This window comes from Trachemys scripta, chromosome 4 (assembly GCF_013100865.1).
Source record: "Trachemys scripta elegans isolate TJP31775 chromosome 4, CAS_Tse_1.0, whole genome shotgun sequence".
Classification (NCBI taxonomy): domain Eukaryota; kingdom Metazoa; phylum Chordata; order Testudines; family Emydidae; genus Trachemys; species Trachemys scripta.
The window spans coordinates 139,451,607-139,468,713 of record NC_048301.1 but is presented as its reverse complement, the minus strand read 5'-3'; the positions used below and the strand labels follow the sequence as shown (position 1 = coordinate 139,468,713).

The 17,107-nt window shown below is 53.2% G+C and overlaps 2 protein-coding genes across 2 annotated transcripts; both read right to left on the bottom strand.

The window, feature by feature from the left end:
- Positions 1-3,445: 3,445 nt before the first annotated feature.
- LOC117876320 (zinc finger protein 345-like) lies at positions 3,446-13,346 on the bottom strand. The gene is made up of 5 exons (XM_034768358.1): positions 13,242-13,346; positions 12,620-12,808; positions 11,201-12,376; positions 6,192-6,194; positions 3,446-5,490 (listed from the first exon to the last, which is right to left on the bottom strand). The coding sequence occupies exons 2-5, from the start codon at positions 12,696-12,698 to the stop codon at positions 4,442-4,444; spliced, it is 2,307 nt and encodes a 768-aa protein (XP_034624249.1). The 5' UTR covers positions 12,699-12,808; positions 13,242-13,346; the 3' UTR covers positions 3,446-4,441.
- Positions 13,347-14,286: 940 nt separating this feature from the next.
- Positions 14,287-16,819, bottom strand: KRBA2 (KRAB-A domain containing 2). The gene is made up of 5 exons (XM_034768332.1): positions 16,607-16,819; positions 16,099-16,205; positions 15,685-15,853; positions 15,456-15,589; positions 14,287-14,470 (listed from the first exon to the last, which is right to left on the bottom strand). Exons 1-5 carry the CDS (start codon positions 16,811-16,813, stop codon positions 14,422-14,424), a joined length of 666 nt encoding a protein of 221 aa, XP_034624223.1. The 5' UTR covers positions 16,814-16,819; the 3' UTR covers positions 14,287-14,421.
- Between the last annotated feature and the right edge of the window lie 288 nt (positions 16,820-17,107).

The window sequence follows — 17,107 nt, the reverse complement described above, 5'->3', positions numbered from 1 at the left end:
TTAATTCCCCAGGGGCCACTGCGATCACAGCCAGCTGGGAACTGGAGCCTCACTAGGGGAGCAGGGGCCGGAGCATCTCCAGGCCCGGGAGGGGACTGTCTTCTGTAAGGAACAGGCCAAAACACTGTGTCCCTCTATGATCTGATCTGTAACCACTGCTCTAGACTCCACGCCCCTCCTAGCACTGCAGATAGAACCCAGGAGTCCTGGCTCCCAGCCCAGCCTGCTCTACCCCACCAGGCCCCACATCCCTCCCAGAGCCAGGGAGAGAACTCAGGAAAGCTGATCCGACATTCAGTGGTTGTCGACCAATTAATTATCGGGGGGTAGCCGTGTTAATCTGTATCCACAAAAACAACAAGGGAGTCCGGTGGCACCTTAAAGACTAACCAATTTATTTGGGCATAAGCTTAGAAGTGAGGTTTTTTACCCACGAAAGCTTATGCCCAAATAAATCTGTTGGTCTTTAAGGTGCCACCGGACCAATTAATTGTGGGTCTTGTGGGCTAAAAGCGTTGCCACATCCCCCTCTAGTGGCTGGTCCACAGAACAAAAGGGGCTCAGGCCACGCCAGTCACCTATGTGATAAGATTCTTAGGGTGGCACATGATGGAATTGTTTTTCCTAGTTTCCTTTAAAAAAATAATCCTGCTTTATTTAAGTCACACAGTGAGAAACTGCCCTGCAAAGACCAGGTTTGATACTGAAAAGCCCATTGGAATCTGACAATGCTGGGGTGACATGCAACCAGTCATGGATTCCCCCCCCCCCCCATCACCCATTTTAGATTGAGATGGGGTGAGGCCGGATGCCTGGGAGCTTCTCGGGGGGGTGGAGAACCCGTCTGGGCTCAGCTGCACAGACCTCGCCTCCCTCCATGCAGCTCCCAGGGCTGGCTGGGGGAGATCTCTCTGGTCCCAGCTGTGGTACAGGTTCCCATCCCCCTGTCCCTGCGGCCGATTCCTCCAGGCAGGGATTTCCTGTCTCTGCTGCTGTTTCCCTCCCTCCCCTGAGACTCTTCTCTGCATCTCCCCTGTGCCCGGCGCCCCCATTCATAGCTCCAGCTAGGAGGGGTCTGTGGCAGTTGGAACTTTGAGGCTCAGGAGGTTCCAGGGTAAGTGGAGCATTGGGGCCTGGAACCTGTGACAGATGGAATCTTGGGGTCAGCAATGTTCCATGGCCATGGGGGCAGATGGAACACTGAGGCTTGGAAGGTTCCGTGACTGTTGTACATGGGAGCAGACTGGGTGCAGTTGGGATGGGGTTAGGGTGACCAGACAGCAAGTATGAAAAATCAGGACAGGGGGTGGGGGGTAATAGGTGCCTATATAACATTAAATCCCAAATATCAGGACTGTCCCTATAAAATCAGGACCTCTGGTCACCCTAGATGGGGTTGTGTCCTTTGGGGTCTGCTGAGGAGAGGGAGAGACCCCAGCTGGCTTTCCCCACCACCACTCTAGAGATAGAAGCATTCACCTCCCTCAGATCATTTTTCGAGATCCTCACTGTGGTGAGATGGGACCAATGCCAGCCCTTGCAGACTGAAGTCCCCTCACCCCGGGCAAGGGAGAGCAGCAAACAGAGAATGCTGGGAGAGATGGAGTTAAATAACAGGGACCTCCCACTAAGCAAAGGAAATCTTGCTGTGAACTTACACCCCTTCAACTTGCCCTGGTTATTCAGTATCTGCCATTGGCTGGGTGTGACACAGTCATAGGAGAAAGACTCTTACCCTCTGGACCATAATTCCGGAGCTGGCTGGGCAGGGTCAGGAGGGATCTTGATGGGTTTAGCCGAACTGACCTGTCCCTTAGACATAGCCCAGGGAGTGACACACTTCGCTTCAACCCTTTAGACCATAATTCACAAGCAGTTAGGTCCCATTCACCCATCCCTCCCGAAAGGTTGATGGCTCATTTATCCTTCTGGGAAATTCCTGAGAGTCCAAGGTAATGTGGATCTCACTGAAACAAGATTTGTTAGGAAAAAACAAAGAGACAACCACATAAAGGTATCCAAGATCAAGGTGTCCAAATTAGCCAAGTCTAAGGCACCCTACCCTTGCCCAAACTGGGCCACACAACTCTGTTGTGGTAGTAAAGAAATAGTAAGGTCTCACACTCCCATTTCTTTGTTTGTATTACAGTAGCATCTTGAGGCCCTGTTGTGCTGGGTGTTGCAAAGACACAAAGTCAGAAATAGCTCCTGGCCTGAAGAAATTACAAACTAAACAGAGAAAGGGACAGATAGGGACATTGAGACAAAGATGCCCACGATCTCATGAAGAGGCTGGGGCAGAACCAGGAACCAAACCCAGATTTGTAGAGCTCTAGCTCAGTGACTTTCATGCAAACACTGTCTCTGAGTGCCTGGGTAACTCATTCCCAGGCTTACCCTTGGGGACCCTGTTCTTCGGTAGTCACGTCTTTCAGCGCTACCAGTCCATCTCCTGCGGGGTTCCAATGATCACACCAGTTAGCCCTACAACCTGCCTCATAGACTCAAGGAGATCCGTCACTATCTATTTAGCTTAACAAAGAGAAGGTTATAGACTTGATCACAGTCTAAGTACCTACATGGGAAACAAATACGTGATAATGGGCTCTTCCGTCTAGCAGAAGAAGCTATAACAACTTCCAAAGGCCGGAAGTTGAAGCTAGACAAATTCAGACTGGAAATAAGGTGTCAGTTTTAACATTGAGAGTAATTAACCTTTGGAACAATTTACGAAGTGATGGATTCTCCATCACTGGCAATGTTTAAATCAAGATTGTATGTTTTTCAAAAAAGCTCTGCTCTTGGAATTTTTTGGGGGAAGTTCTATGACCTGTGTTCTGCAGGAGGTCAGGTTGGCTGATGATAATGGTCCTTCTGGCCTTGGAATCTATGAATATTACTTTATCATTTTGACTTTTACTTTATATTAAAATTTATAATATAATACTGCAACACTCTTATATACAGTGCTTTTCCTCAAGTAGATCTCAAAGTGTTTTACAAAGGTCAAGTATCATCACCTCCATTTTACGGATGGGGAAACTGAGGCACAGAAGGGTGACATGACATGCCCAAGGTCACCCAACAGGCCAGTGGCAGAGCTGGGACTAGAACCCATGTCTCAGTGCAGTGTGCGATCCACTAGATCAGGGGTTCTCACAACAAAGTTTTTGAGGGCCTCAGAGTGTGGCCACCAACTCTTGCGGGTGACCGTGCGGACAATTTTTCCTAAAATATTTAAATAACTTTAGGAAAAACATATAAATATGCACATATGTCCAAATCATTGTAATTTATTTATGTAGGGTTTTTTCCGACTCAGTAATAAAAATAATTTACAGTTGTCTCTATTCTTCACTGGACATAAACAACAGGAACACAAATAAGGTGCTTCGCATGTTCTTTTTTTGTTGTTTCTTTTGCTTTTTTGGTCGCACTTTTTTTCCCCCCCTAAGACTTGCTCGCTGGTAAGTCTTCTGCTGTGAAAGTGATCTTTGTATGTTTGTGAATATCACTTTTCACAGCAGACTTACTCAGCCTGGCAAGCCCTGGGACAGATTAAGCCCTGGATGGGGAGGGGGCAGGGAGGCTGCAGGGCCCAGGGATAATAGCGGTGGGGGGGCGGGGGAGGGGGGGGGGGGGTGTGATGGTGTAGGGGATGGTGAGCCTGGGGTCAGAGCCTGAACCAGAGCCTGCCACTGCGTGGATGGAGACCAAAGCCCCATGGCTGAAGCTTGCCCCCCTAACCCCCAGGAAAGTGGGGAATTCACTTTCCCCACCTGCATGCAACTCCGGCGTTTGTGTCTCCAGAGGGGGGCAGAGACCAACCACTGCTGGCGGCCCTGGCAGAGGGGCCACTGCTTTGCGTCTCTCCGCCCCCATCACAGCCCAGGAAGCTGTGGCCACAAGAAAAGGCCCCGGTGGCGAAACACTGCCCTAGAGCACACTGCCTCTCATATCATAGACGATATAATCAGTCAAAACAATCAATCAGATGAAATATTTTGCCCCATAATAATATTTTGTGAAAAATTCTCAGCTTTCAACAAACCGGGACGAAAAATCAAATTTTTAAAATCTCTGAAATTCGAAGTTTGAATTTCCCATGGGACGAAATCGGTTTAGGGGTTAGCAGCAGACTCACAGAGTCATAGAAATGTAGGGCTGGAAGGGTCCTTGAGAAGTCATCTAGTCCTCCCCTCCAGATTGAGGCAGGATCAACTATACCTAGACCATCAATGAGAGGTGGGACCTGTCCGAGAACTGGAACTGTTCTTAAAAACCTCCAGGGCCACAAATTCCACATAAATTCTGATACACGCTCCAGTCACCAGAGGGAAGGCAAGAGGACATCTCTGTGCAAGCAGGGGGTGCATACCCACTTCAGAAAGGTACCCACAATGCCCCTGTGCGGGCAGGGCAGGCCCCCCCACTGGCGTCCCTAGACCATGTGCATTTTCTGGTGCCTGGCGAGGTAGGAGCTGAGGCTGAAGCTCTTGCAGCAGTCGGGGCATTTGTAGGGTTTCTCTTCCGAGTGGATCTTCTGGTGCTGGATGAGGGTGCAGCTCTCGCGGAAGCCCTTCCCGCAGTCCGCGCAGCGGAAGGGCCGCTCCTCCGAGTGGGTCCGGCGATGCTTGATGAACGCTGAGCTCCAGTTGAAGTCCTTGCCACACTGGGCGCAGTGGTAGGGCCGCTCCCCGGTGTGGGTGCGCTGGTGCTTGATGAGGGTGGAGCGGTGGCTGAAGCTGCGCCCGCAGTCCGGGCACCCGTAGGGCCGCTCCCCCGTGTGGACGCGCTGGTGCTGAGCCAGCTGGAAGCCGTGGCTGAAGCCCTTCCCGCAGTCAGGGCAGGGGTGGGGTTTCTCGCCGGTGTGGATGTGCTGGTGCGAGCGGAGGTGGGAGCTGCGGCCGAAGCTCTGCCCGCAGTCGGGGCATCGGTAGGGCCGCTCCCCGGTGTGGATCCGCTGGTGTTGGATAAGCAGCCGGCTCAGCTTGAAGCTCTTCCCGCATTCAGCGCACTCATAGGGCCGCTCCTCGCTGTGCAGTTTCTGGTGCCGGCTCAGGGCCAGCTTGGTGCCAAAGCTCTTCCCGCACTGGGGACATGGGTAAGGCCTCTCCTCCGCACCCATCCCACCGGCCAGGCCGGGGCTTTCCCCGGTGTGGGTGTGCTGGTGCTGGATCAGGTAGGAGCTGTCCCCAAAGCTCTTCCCGCAGGCCGCACACCTGTAGGGCCGCTCCCCGGTGTGGATGCGCTGGTGCTTGGCCAGGTGGGAGCTCTGGCTGAAGCCCTTCCCGCAGTCGGGGCATTTGTAGGGGCGCTCCCCCGTGTGGACCCGCTGGTGGACAACGAGGTGAGAGCTGACCCCAAAGCCCTTCCCGCAGTCGGGGCACTGGAAGGGTCTCTCGCCAGTGTGGGTGCGCTGGTGCTGGAGGAGGTGGGAGCTGCAGGTGAAACCCTTCCCGCAGTCAGGGCATTGATGGGGTCTCTCCCCTCTATGGGATCTCTGGTGCTCAGCGAGGTCTTCATATTGAGAGAAGCTCTTCCCACACTGCCCACATATGGTCAGTCTCCCCTCCTGATGCCCAGAGGAGTCGTGGAGCTGCCAGGGATCTCCTTCCCGCTCAGCAGAGCTCTCCCTCGGGAGGTCTCCTCGCTGCCGTCCTGCCCCACCAACGTCTCCATGCTTGGGGCTCCAGGACGTCCCGTGTTGCTCTGGTTCCGCAGGCCCTTCATGCTGGGGATTCTCCTCCTCATTCTCACTGATTGTCCCGGCACCTACTGGGAGAGAGAGAGAATCCAGCCAGGGCTTGTTCCCTGTGCTGGTGAGAGAAGGGAGGCAAAGGGATTTGTCACGGAGCAGAAAACCTGATGGGCAGGAAGCGAATTCCCACAAACCCTTCCCTGAAGGGAGAGGAGGGGCAGGTTCTGCTCCATTGGCCCAGCTGAGCCCTCAGAGAAAGGCTAAGGGGAGGGAGGGCTCCTGCCAGGCGTTAGGCAGGACAGGTGGGAGCTGGGAGTGACCTGCTAGGGATGATATTGAGACGAGACAACTAGGGAATTATTTATATTTGGATGTGATACGAAGGGTAGGAGCGAAAACTCAGAGCCTTGGATAATGAGGATAGATCTGAAACTCATATTGCAATGCTCATTTCATCTTTTCTAACAAGGACGAAGGACGCGGGGAGTACCAGCTGGTCTTTAAGGTGCAGATCAAGCTAGATCCCATGCTTGTGTAAATGGGCATCACTCCGATGGAGTCAATGGGGCCTGATCCCCAGCTGGTGCAAATCACCCGTAGCTCCACCGGAGTCAATGGGGCTGGTGTGAATCAACGAGCAACACGGATTGACATTAGCTGTGGAACTGGCCATACATTGCTAGGGCCCAATACTAGGAGCTATGTCAAGCCAAACCCTATGTTGCATCTCCTTCCGGCCCAGCACCCTTTGCCTTTTAAGAGTGAAAGCAATGGGGCACCGAACCTGAGCAAGGCGTGTACGTGCTGCCAGACGGGCGGAGACAGACCTGGGGGGCTCCCAGCGGCTCTGCTGGGATCCCAGCTTTTCCCTTCGTTCCTGGATGGTCTCCAAGCTGGTGTCACCCATTCCTCACCTGCCCCAGCGCCTCTCAAGATCGCCTTTCCCTTGGCGCCCTGGAGATCTGGGACCCTGGGCTCTTCCCCTCGCTCCATCTGGGGGATCGTGGCCGGGTCGAGGATGGGGAATTCTGTTCAGGAGAAGAAACAGGTGAGACGGGGCTCAGTGAAAGCTCCCCCCAGGGCTTGGTGCAGAGAATGTGCCCAGGCTTGGACCCCGGCCCGGCTCTCTGCTGGTGGGGGGGGGTTCCCAGGGGCCCTTTGAGGCAGGGAGACCCCTGGGGGCAGATGGGCCGCGCCCCCTGCAGGGGAATCGGGGATCTCCAGGCACACGGGGGGCGCTGGCCCCTTGTAGCGATGGCTCCGGACACAGCCGCGGGAAGAGCTGCACGTGGATCTAAGCACGGGAGGTTTCTTGAACGTGCAGGCGGAGGGCAGGGCAGGCAATACCCCAGGGCTGGAGCCGGGACCCTGCCGGGCTCAGCCCCACAGACCCCGGGGCTGGCTGCGGAGAGGGGCGGGGGGGGGGTTTCTCCGGTCCCAGTTCGGCTCCGATCCCCCCCCACCGGGCAGCGATTTCCTGCCTCTGCGGCTGCGTCTCCCCGGGGCCCCGCCGCCTCTCCCCGCTCCCGCCGCATGTGGGCCGGGGCAGCACCGGCCGCTCCCTTCCGGCCCGGGGCTCGGAGCTCGCTGGTTTTAACTCTGAGCTCGCCAGGCCGCCGGCAAGCGGGAGACCGGTCAGCTGCCCCCCCCCGCCCGCCTAGAGCCGCTGATCTCCCCCAGCCAGGACCCCCGCCCTGACACAACAGACCCCGGGGAGGAGCCGGTGTCTGAGCCCCCGCCGCAGGCAGATGGGGGATACTTTGCACCCCACTTGCAATGCGGGAACCTCTCGCCCTCCCGGGAACCCTGCACCCCCGGGCCGGGCCCTAGCATATCCTGGGCTGCTGTACCCCCTGCCCCTGTAGTGGGGGCTCCAGGCAGGGCCAGATTGATACCTTACCCGCCCCTAGGCATTGCCTCTTCAGCCTCCACCCCCCGCCATGCCTACAGCCGGCCTTCAGGTTTTCCATAAAAATATGAAACTTTTAACCCCCTTTTGACCTTTAGGTGCCCTGAGAACGCCGGCAGCGCCCCTGGGCACGTGCCTCCTGTTCCTAATTGGAAATCCGGCCCTGGCTCCGGGAGCTAGAGTGTGGGAGTGGGATCTGGGTACACACGAGGGACCTGATACTGGGGGTGGGGATGGTCAGATGTCTGGGAGCCTCTGGGGCAGCTCTGGGCACAGAGGGGACATTCCCCAGATGTCACTGGCTCCTGAATTGGTACTGAGGAACCAGGCGCTGGAGAGGCCAGGAGGCCATGGTCTGGCCTCGCAGGGAGCTCTGGTTTTTAGTGGCCTTTGGGACTTGCGCCCCAACCCGAAGAATAACCCACACAGGGTGACTCGTGTGTCCCCATCTAGGGGCCAGACTATTTATGGACGTTTATGAGCTTCCTACAGCCTCTCAGCTGAGGGCTCAGATCCCACCACTCAGGCAGCCGTGCCTTGAGCTTTTAGATGCAGAGCTCCTGGGTTCAATCCATGCAGATGTCCTGGCCAGAGGCATCATTGGAAGAGCCCGCAGCATTTGGATTCCAAATCCCGAAGCTGGGAATGGGTGATGGGAGGGATCACTTGATGATTCTGGTTCTGTTCATTCCCTCTGACGCACCTGGCATTGGCCACTGTCAGAGGACAGGATACTGGGCTACATAGGCGCCGACGCCATGGGTGTTCCAGGGCTGGAGCACTCTCAGGGGAAAATTAGTGGGTGCTTTGCACCCACTGGCAGCCAAGCTCCCCCCGCCCCATCTCCTCTCTCCCCCCCCAGTGCTTCCCACCGCCAAACAGCTGTTTGGAGGTGCTTAGGACTTTCCAAGAGGGAGGGGGGAGGAGCAGGGACGAGGCAAGCTGAGGAGAGGAGGTGGAGGAGATGCAGGGCGGGGACTTGGGGAAAGGGGGTGGGGACTTTGGGGAAGGGCTGGAATGGGGCAGGGCGAGGGCGGTGCAGGGGTGGGGCCAGGAGCAGGGGTGGGGTCGAGCACCCACCGGGAACAGTGGAAGTCGGTGCCTATGCTGGGCTACATGGACCTTTGGTCTGACCCAGTATGGCCGTTCTTATGTTCTTAATTTGGGACAGGCATAGATCTCTAGGGTACAGGCTGGGCCTGGGGGTTAATGATTCCTGCTGAGCAGGGGAGGGGAAAGTAACTCACTCTAATGCAGATCATTCCAGAACTCAGTTCCCTTTCAGCCTGGCTGAGAGAACCCTGTGTCTAAAACAGATTGCCAAATAACGTCAGCCCGTAAACCTGGTCCCCTGCCATATCAGCCCGTCCCCTGGCACCCCACACGTGAAGGTTATAAGACATCTTAATGAGCAAGGGCACTGGCTTCTACCCCGTATGGAAGAAAATGGAGGAGACCCAATGCGGTCAGACTCTCAGCTGGCATAAAGTGGCCTCACTCCAGTGATTTCAATGAGACTCTAGAGCCCATTATGTCTAGGCTCTGAACCTTCTCCCCCACCCCATGTAGTTCTCTCAACATGGTTTTCTTGGCATCCGATAAGATTCAAGCTCCCACCAAAGCATCTCCACACACATCACTACACTCAACTTTGATGACATTTCTCTGTCGGTTTGTAACGTGATCACTGTTGAATACCATCAATTCCACAATTTCAGGCCATTTTTAGGCGTCAATGGGCAGAACTCCATGGATCTGGCCCCAAAAAAATAAATAAACCAGAATGGGGAAATGTGGGGTGCACACAGCCCTTAGTCTTTGGTTAGCGGAGCTACAGCTTCCACCATCTCTGCAATTGTCCATAGCTCGAAGAAGAGGTTGATGACAGCCGTTCACACCTTCCTGTGTCCCAGTACCCCCAGCTCAGTTTAAAAGGTTGACATCCTGCATGACTTAGCTGCCAGACAGAAAGAAAATAAAAACAGGGGGAAGGGGCAAAGGGGTGTGTGAGGGGGCATACAGCGCCCCTGGCATGAGGGGGAGAATGAGGGACCCTGGTAGAGGGGGAATAAGAGCACAGAGACCTGGGAATGGGGGAATAGAGAACCCCTGGTAGAAGGAAAATGAGGGACCCTGATATGGGGGAAGTGGGGATACATAGAAGGGGAGAATGGGGGATGGGGAGGCAGATAGAGCCCCAGGAATGGGAGGTGAACAGGGGATAATTGTATGGGGGATGGAGTCAGCCAGGGCACACAGAGCTCCAGGCATAGGGCAGGTTGTGGTGAGGAGGGGAGTCCCAGAAACAGAAAGGGATGAGAGGGGGGCCCACCGGAGCTAGTAGGGGAAGTAGAGGAATGCAAGGAGCCCCGGGCTTGTACAATGGGCTCTGCCTGCAGAAGCAACAAAGCGTGAGACTCTCTAGTTTAAAGGTGATTTTAAGGCCAGAAGGGACCGTTGGCATCCTCTAGTTTGATCTCCGTAACGCAGAGACCTCTGGATGAAGCCCACAGCTCGTGGCAGAGCTACAGCATGTCTTCGAGGACAACCGTCCAGTCGCCATCTAAAGACCCTCAGGGATGGAGAATCCACCATGTCCCTTGGGAAGACTGCCCCAGTGGCCGCTTCCCCGCACAGTCAAAAATGTGCACCTTCGTTCCGGTCTGCTGCAGCTCCCAGCGGTGGCTCTCGTTCAGACTTTGTCGATGACAGAGCCATCTGCCACCAGGAATCTCCTTCCCATGCAGGGGCGTGTAAACCCGAATCAAGTTACCTCTGAGCCTTCCCTTGGAGAAACCAAAGAGATTGAGCTTCTTCCGTCTTTCACTACAAGGAAGGTTTTTGCAGACCTGGCATCCTTCTTGTGGCCTGCACTTCAGGCCACTAGGCTCCGTTACAGTCCAAGCTGAGACCTAACGTGGGGGGCAGATTACCCCACATGTGCTACTGTAGGGTTCTCATACCTTTCTCTGCAGCAGCTGGGACACTGTCAGAGTTGGAATATGGCACTGGATGGTGCTAGGATCTGAGCCAGTCTGGCAAGGCCTATGAACCCACTCCAATGTGCCACCAGAAGCTGGGAGTGGACAACAGGGGATGGATCACTCAATGATTGCTTGTGCTGTTCATTCCCCAAAGCACCTGGCATTGGCCACTGTCGGAAGACAGGATATTGGGCTAGATGGACCTTTGGTCTGACCCAGTATGGCCGTCATTATGTACCGTCCGGTTTGAACTGTGGGCACCAGAACTGGATATAGTCTCTGGGGATGGTCTCCTGGTTCCTATTCCACATTCCCAGGACCCTGGCCAGCCTTCACAGCCACCGCAGCACACTGGGAACTCACTTGATGGCAGAGGCTGAGTTACCATGTCAGTTTCTTTCCCACACAGCCTGTGGGTCAATGGCAGGGGCTTTCTTGGATGGGGATTCCCTGGTGCTGAATCACGACTGAACCCCTCTCCCCCAGGTGGGTCCATGGCAGGGCCCCTCTGAGCTGATTTCCTGGGGTCTAACTGTAGTCAATCTTCCACCCAAACTTCCCACCCTTCTCCCGCCCCATGTCATTGGCTGGCAGGGGTCCCCTCACTGTGGATCCTCTGGTGCCGGATCAGGTTGGAGCTGCGGCTAAAGCCCTTCCCGCAGCCGGCACAGCGGAAGGGCCGCTCTCCCGTGTGGCCGCGCTGGTGGTAGGTGTAGTGGGAGCTCTGGCTGAAGCCCTTCCCACACTGGGGGCACTGGTAGGGCTTCTGGCCGGCGTGGACCCGGCAGTGCTGGGTGTAGCGGCTGCTCTGGGTGAAGCCCTTCCCGCAGTCAGGACATTTGAAGGGCTTGGCGTCCAAGTGGGTGCGCTGGTGGTGGATCAGGCTGGAGTGGCGGCCGAACCTTTTCCCGCACCGGGGGCACTTGTAGGGCCGCTCCCCCGAGTGCACCCGCTGGTGCTTGATGAGGTTGGAGCTCTCCCCGAAGCGCCACCCGCACTCGGCACAGGCATAGGGCCGCTCCCCGGTGTGGGTGCGCTGGTGCTGGGCCAGGTGGGAGGCCTGGCTGAAGCCCTGCCCACAGTCAGGGCACCGGTAGGGGTGCTCGCTGGCGTGGGTGCGCCGGTGCTGGATCAGGGCGGAGCTCTCCCCAAAGTGCTTGCCGCACTGGGTGCAGCGGTAGGGCCGCTCCCCGGTGTGGGTGCGCCGGTGCCGTATCAGGTTGGAGCTGCGGCAGAAGCCGTGCCCGCACTCCCCGCACCGGTAGGGCCGCTCCCCGGTGTGGATGCGTTGGTGGACCACGAGCGCAGAGCTCACCCCAAAGCCCTTCCCGCACTCTAGGCACGTGTAGGGCCGCTCCCCGGTGTGAGTGCGCCGGTGCTGGCGCAGGGAGGCACTCAGGGCGAAGGCCTTCCCGCACTGGGGGCACCGGAAGGGGCGCTCCCCAGCGTGGATCCGGCTGTGCTCCGTGAGGTTCCCGCGCTGCGTGAAGCCCTTCCCACACACAGTGCAGTGAAACGGCTTTTCACCCGTGTGGGAGCGCTGGTGACGGAGCAGGTTGGAGCTGCGGCTGAAGCGTTTGTGGCACTGGGTGCACTGGTAGGGTTTCTCCCCTGGGGCGGCTTTGTTCTCCTCTAGGGGCTCTCCCTGCTGCTGTCCTGTCCCTCCCGGGCTCTCGCTGGCTCCTCCCCGCTGTGTGGCTGACGTCCTGTGCAGCTCTGTTCCCGCAGACCCTTCCTGCTGGAGGTTCTCCTCCTCGTTCTCACTCGCTGTCCTGGCACCTTCTGGGGGAGAGCGAGAGAAAGAGATGCAGCTGATGGGCAGGAAGCGAATCCCCCCAAGGCTGGGGGAGGCGAGGGCTCCTGCCAGGGGTCAGGTGGGAGCCGGGAGTGATGCCTGCCATGAGGCCAGAGCACCTGCAGGAGACAAGAGAAGACAGACTGGGGATCTCCCAGTGGCTTTGCCGGGATCCCAGCTTTTCCCTGCTCTCCCAGACAATCTCTGAGCTGGTGTCACCCATTCCTCACCTCTCAGGCCCTCCCTTTCCCTGGAGTCCTGGAGAATGAAGATGCTCGGCTCCTCCCCTCGCTCCAGCCGGGAGATCATGGCAGGTTTGGCTGAGGATGTGAAAGCAGAGAGGAGTTGGAGTGTCGTATTGCAACAACTGGCCCCTGAATTCAGCTGATGGAGAATTTTCCATGGAGGTTTGCTCAAGGCTGTGGGGAGAGATTGGCAGACGTTCGTAGAGTCTAGTCTGATCTCCTGCGTAACACAGGCCAGGGAAACCAGCATAGATCTGGGTGAATAATTGAGGTTTTCTTGGTTCAGTGGTGACCTGAGCCTGACTGCAGCGTTTAGTGCCGCTATTCTACCAACAATAGCAAGTGGCTGTTTCCCCCAGCGAGACCCTGTAACGCACTCCTTACAGGGACACACAATTAAATACTGTGCAAATGCTCTCCTGACTGTTGGGCTCAGCCCGGCCCGTGCTGCCTGGATGGGTTCCCCCTGGCCCCAGCCACAGTTCAGCTACGGTCCCCTAGTCCTGGCAGCCTTTTTCTCCAGACAGCAATTTCCTGCCTCTGCCTGTTTCTCCCCCTCCCCTGGAGCTGCCTCTCCCTGTAATTCCCCTTTAGCCCAGAGACTCACCGCTTGGAACCCTTATTCCCAAAGGTGTTCCCAGGAGAGCTCATCAATTGGATTCAAGCCCTCAATGCACAAGGTACTGAGAGACGCCAGCCTGATACTTCCAGAGGAAACAGCTGAGAGCAGGAAGTTCCTGCCTTTATTAAGTTCCCCCCCTTACAGCACTGCCTGGTCCTCTCTAGACCTGGGGAAGGCTTAGGAGCTCTATGGTTATTTCTTTCCATTCCCCAGATACACTGAAAGGAGCACTGCCATTCCACATATTAAATGCAAAGTGCCTGCATCCCTGCCTGGACCAGTCTAAGAAATTAACCATGCAAAGGAGCTAAATAAAAATCCACATAGCGAATGTTTGCCCAGCCAGGTCATTCCACCCTATTTCACACCGGTGTCTGGTTGCAGGTTAGGCTCTTAAATGTAGGTCTGAATGTCAGAGTCATCAGAGTTCATCAAATGGTTCCTAATCGATTGGAGCCGGCACCCGGCAGATCAACTTGTAGGGCAAACTCCTCAGCTGCTGAATACGCAGAGCGTGGGAATTTCAAAAGCACTCGGTGCTGGACTTGTTCTTCCCCCATTGCAATCAAAGGTAAACCTCCCCTTGACTTCAAAGGCTATTTCGACACTACACACCTTACAGCGGCACAGCTGTACTGCTGTAAGGTCTTCCGTGTAGCCGCTCTATGCCAGCGGTACCTGTCAGAATTTGCTACCTCTTGCCTTTCAGTCTCTGGCCTGGGGTAGCAAATTCTGGCCGAGCATCAACCATTGGCCACAATTAGCTACCTCTGGCCCACAGGATGACCAAGATGAGAGGTAGTAAACTGTGATGGGAATTCGCTACCGTTTTGAAATCTCCACTGTCAATGTGGACACAAAGACAGGTATTTTTCAAAATGTAAAAACTTGATTATTGTAACAAGATATATAAACAAAAATAGCTTACTTTTCCTTTCAATATTTTTTCAGAAACAAGCACCTAAACATATTTACTATACAGAGTTAACACGTTTTTTGTTCTTAAATGTACATTAAAATTAAACTTCTCGATTACTCCTTTATATTCCAGCTGTTATTCCAAGAAAACCAAAATATTTCTCTTTACAAAACAATTGCACAATGTACATCTTTTATAAACAACTGAACTATGCACATTTTGGGCAGCTGTACTTTTTCTTCTCATTTAGTCAGAAATCTCATTGATTTCCTCTGGAGGGCAGGGCACACTGGACCTTTGATAAGTCAGAGATGAGAAAATGAAATCAGAGTTAATATCACTAAATATCATTTCAGTTAACAAAATAATATTCCTTGAACATATAATCATTAGTCAAGACATGTCTGCCAGAGGATGTTGTGAAGGCCAAGACTATAACATTTATCACTCGGCTCTCAGGAGGCTCGCGAGAGATAGAATCAGACTTTAAGGTCAAAAGGGACCATTATGATCATCTAGTCTGACCTCCTGCACAACGCAGGCCACAGAATCTCACCCACCCACTCCTGTATCAGACCTGTGCCTGAACCATTGAAGTCCTCAAATCATGGTTTAAAGACTTCAAGATGCAGAGAATCTTCCAGCAAGTGACCCGTGCCCCACGCTGCAGAGGAAGGTGAAAACTCCGCAGGGCTTCTGCCAATCTGCCCTGGAGGAAAATTCCTTCCCGACCCCAAATATGGCGATCAACTAAACCCTGAGCATGTGGCCAAGACTCACCAGCCAGACACCCAGGAAAGAATTCTCTGTAATAACTCAGATCCCACCCCATCTAACGTCCCATCACAAGCCATTGGGCATATTTACCGCTAGTAGTCAGACGAATTAATTGCCAAAATTAGGCTATCCCATCATACCATCCCCTCCATAAACGTATATGGCCACCCATTTTCCCAATCTCTTCGGAGGGCAATGTTTTTTCAATCTCATCCAGAGCCGTTTCGATTTCCGTGTTTTCCTCTGATCTGTTTTCAGCCCCTAATGTTGGTGGCTCTTTAAACGATTTTAAGTGGGAGACACAGTACATAGATCCTAACAGTTTCCCTGAGATGGTTCCCAATTTAACTCTTTACCCACAACAGCGGTAACTTTGTATGGGCCATGATAGCTAGGTTGCAGCAGTCCTCCTTTTCTTCTTTTCCTTCTTGTATTCAGTAACATAACAGTCCCCAACCTCAAATGCTATTTCCCCATATTGAGAACGCTTTCCTTTAGCATACCGTTTGGTGTTGCTTTTTTCTGCTGCTTTAGCAATATTACTAAGAGCGAGTGCAACGTCAGCATCCTTTCTCATTTTCAAATGTATGCCGTACTCTTTGTAGAATTGTTCACCGTGTTCCTCGAAATTTGGTAGCTTTGAAACAAACGGAGACGGGGATGTATTTGTGAAATTAAGATTCACAGAATAAGATATTGACGTGAAAACTGACGGTACTAAAATACACTTACCGTATAATTCTCTGAGACTTGGTCTGGAAATCTTGCTTCAAAGCCATACAGCAGTCGAAAGGGTGACATTTCGGTGGTCATGTTCACTTGAGATTGCAAAGAAAATAAAATGTCACCAAGAAATTCATCCCAGTTACTCCCAGTGTCATCAACCAACTTCTGCAATGCTCTGTAACAAATGGTGATGGAATAGTTTGTGGAGGAAAAAAGTAAACGACTGAGACAGATTATATGGAATCAAAAAGGCACCAGGAGGAGGTCATCCCAGGGCATTGCTATGCTTATTCTTCATTTCACATGTGATATAGTATAAAGACGTGCAAAGTAATAAATTGACTTGCAAGATTTAGAAGCTTCTGGCATGGTGCATTCTACTTGCCTTTAGTATTGTAATTTTCCCACCCCTAAAATTACCTTTTGATGGATTTGGTAGTGCTGTGAGCAAATCCGTTGGTTAGTGGGTGGCCTGGGCTGGTGAAGATACGTTCTATTCCCCACTTTTTGCATATTTCCAGATTATACTGAAAGAAAATAAGTTACACCATAAGCTTTCCTTTGGACAAGTCTGTATTTATGTTCCTTCCCCTATTTGCCATTGATTGTGTGTGTGATTTCTGTGGTTTACTTTTCGTTTACTACCTGGAATAATATGTTGGGGGTTAGTTTGGTAGGTAAGAAAACACACACACACACACACACACACACGCGCGCGCGCACGTTATAGCTAGCCTGATGGGGTGACCAACTACAGTGTTTGCAAAAATAGGGCGAGTGTTCCGAAAAAAACTCGTCAGCAACAATTTACATTAAAAAAAAAACACACCTCACAAGAGCAACGAAGCCCATGTTCACTATCGACTATCCGTGACCTGATAGTGTGATTGAAGAAATAGTAAAAATAACCTCAAAAATAAATCTTTACCTCATTATTGAATTCAGGACCGCGATCTGTCAGTATCTGCTGTACATATCCATGCTGCATAATTATCTTGTGTATTTTCTTTACTACCTCATAGGCTGACTTAGTTCGAAGTGGAAATGCTTCCACCCATCTTGTAACATAATCCGGGGCTGTCAGTATGTACTGGTATCCCTTCTTTGTCGCTGGCAGTGGCCCTGTTAAATGCATTCCCGCCAGTTCCCAGGGCTGGCTGACCTAGATGCAGGGGTGCAGGTTAGTCAGACTTTGGATTTTTCTTTTAAATGGTCTCAATAAGCCCATACGCAGTAAGCAAAGGAAACGCTCTAATGTGGTTTCCACAACCACACAATCAGAATCTAATTTCCGTTTTTTAAAAACGGAACAAAAAGAAAGAAAGAAAGAAAGAAAGAAAGAAAGAAAGAAAGAAAGAAAGAAAGAAAGAAAGAAAGAAAGAAGCAAACAAACGAAACAGAAATACAAGACTAGGGGTAGGAAAAATGA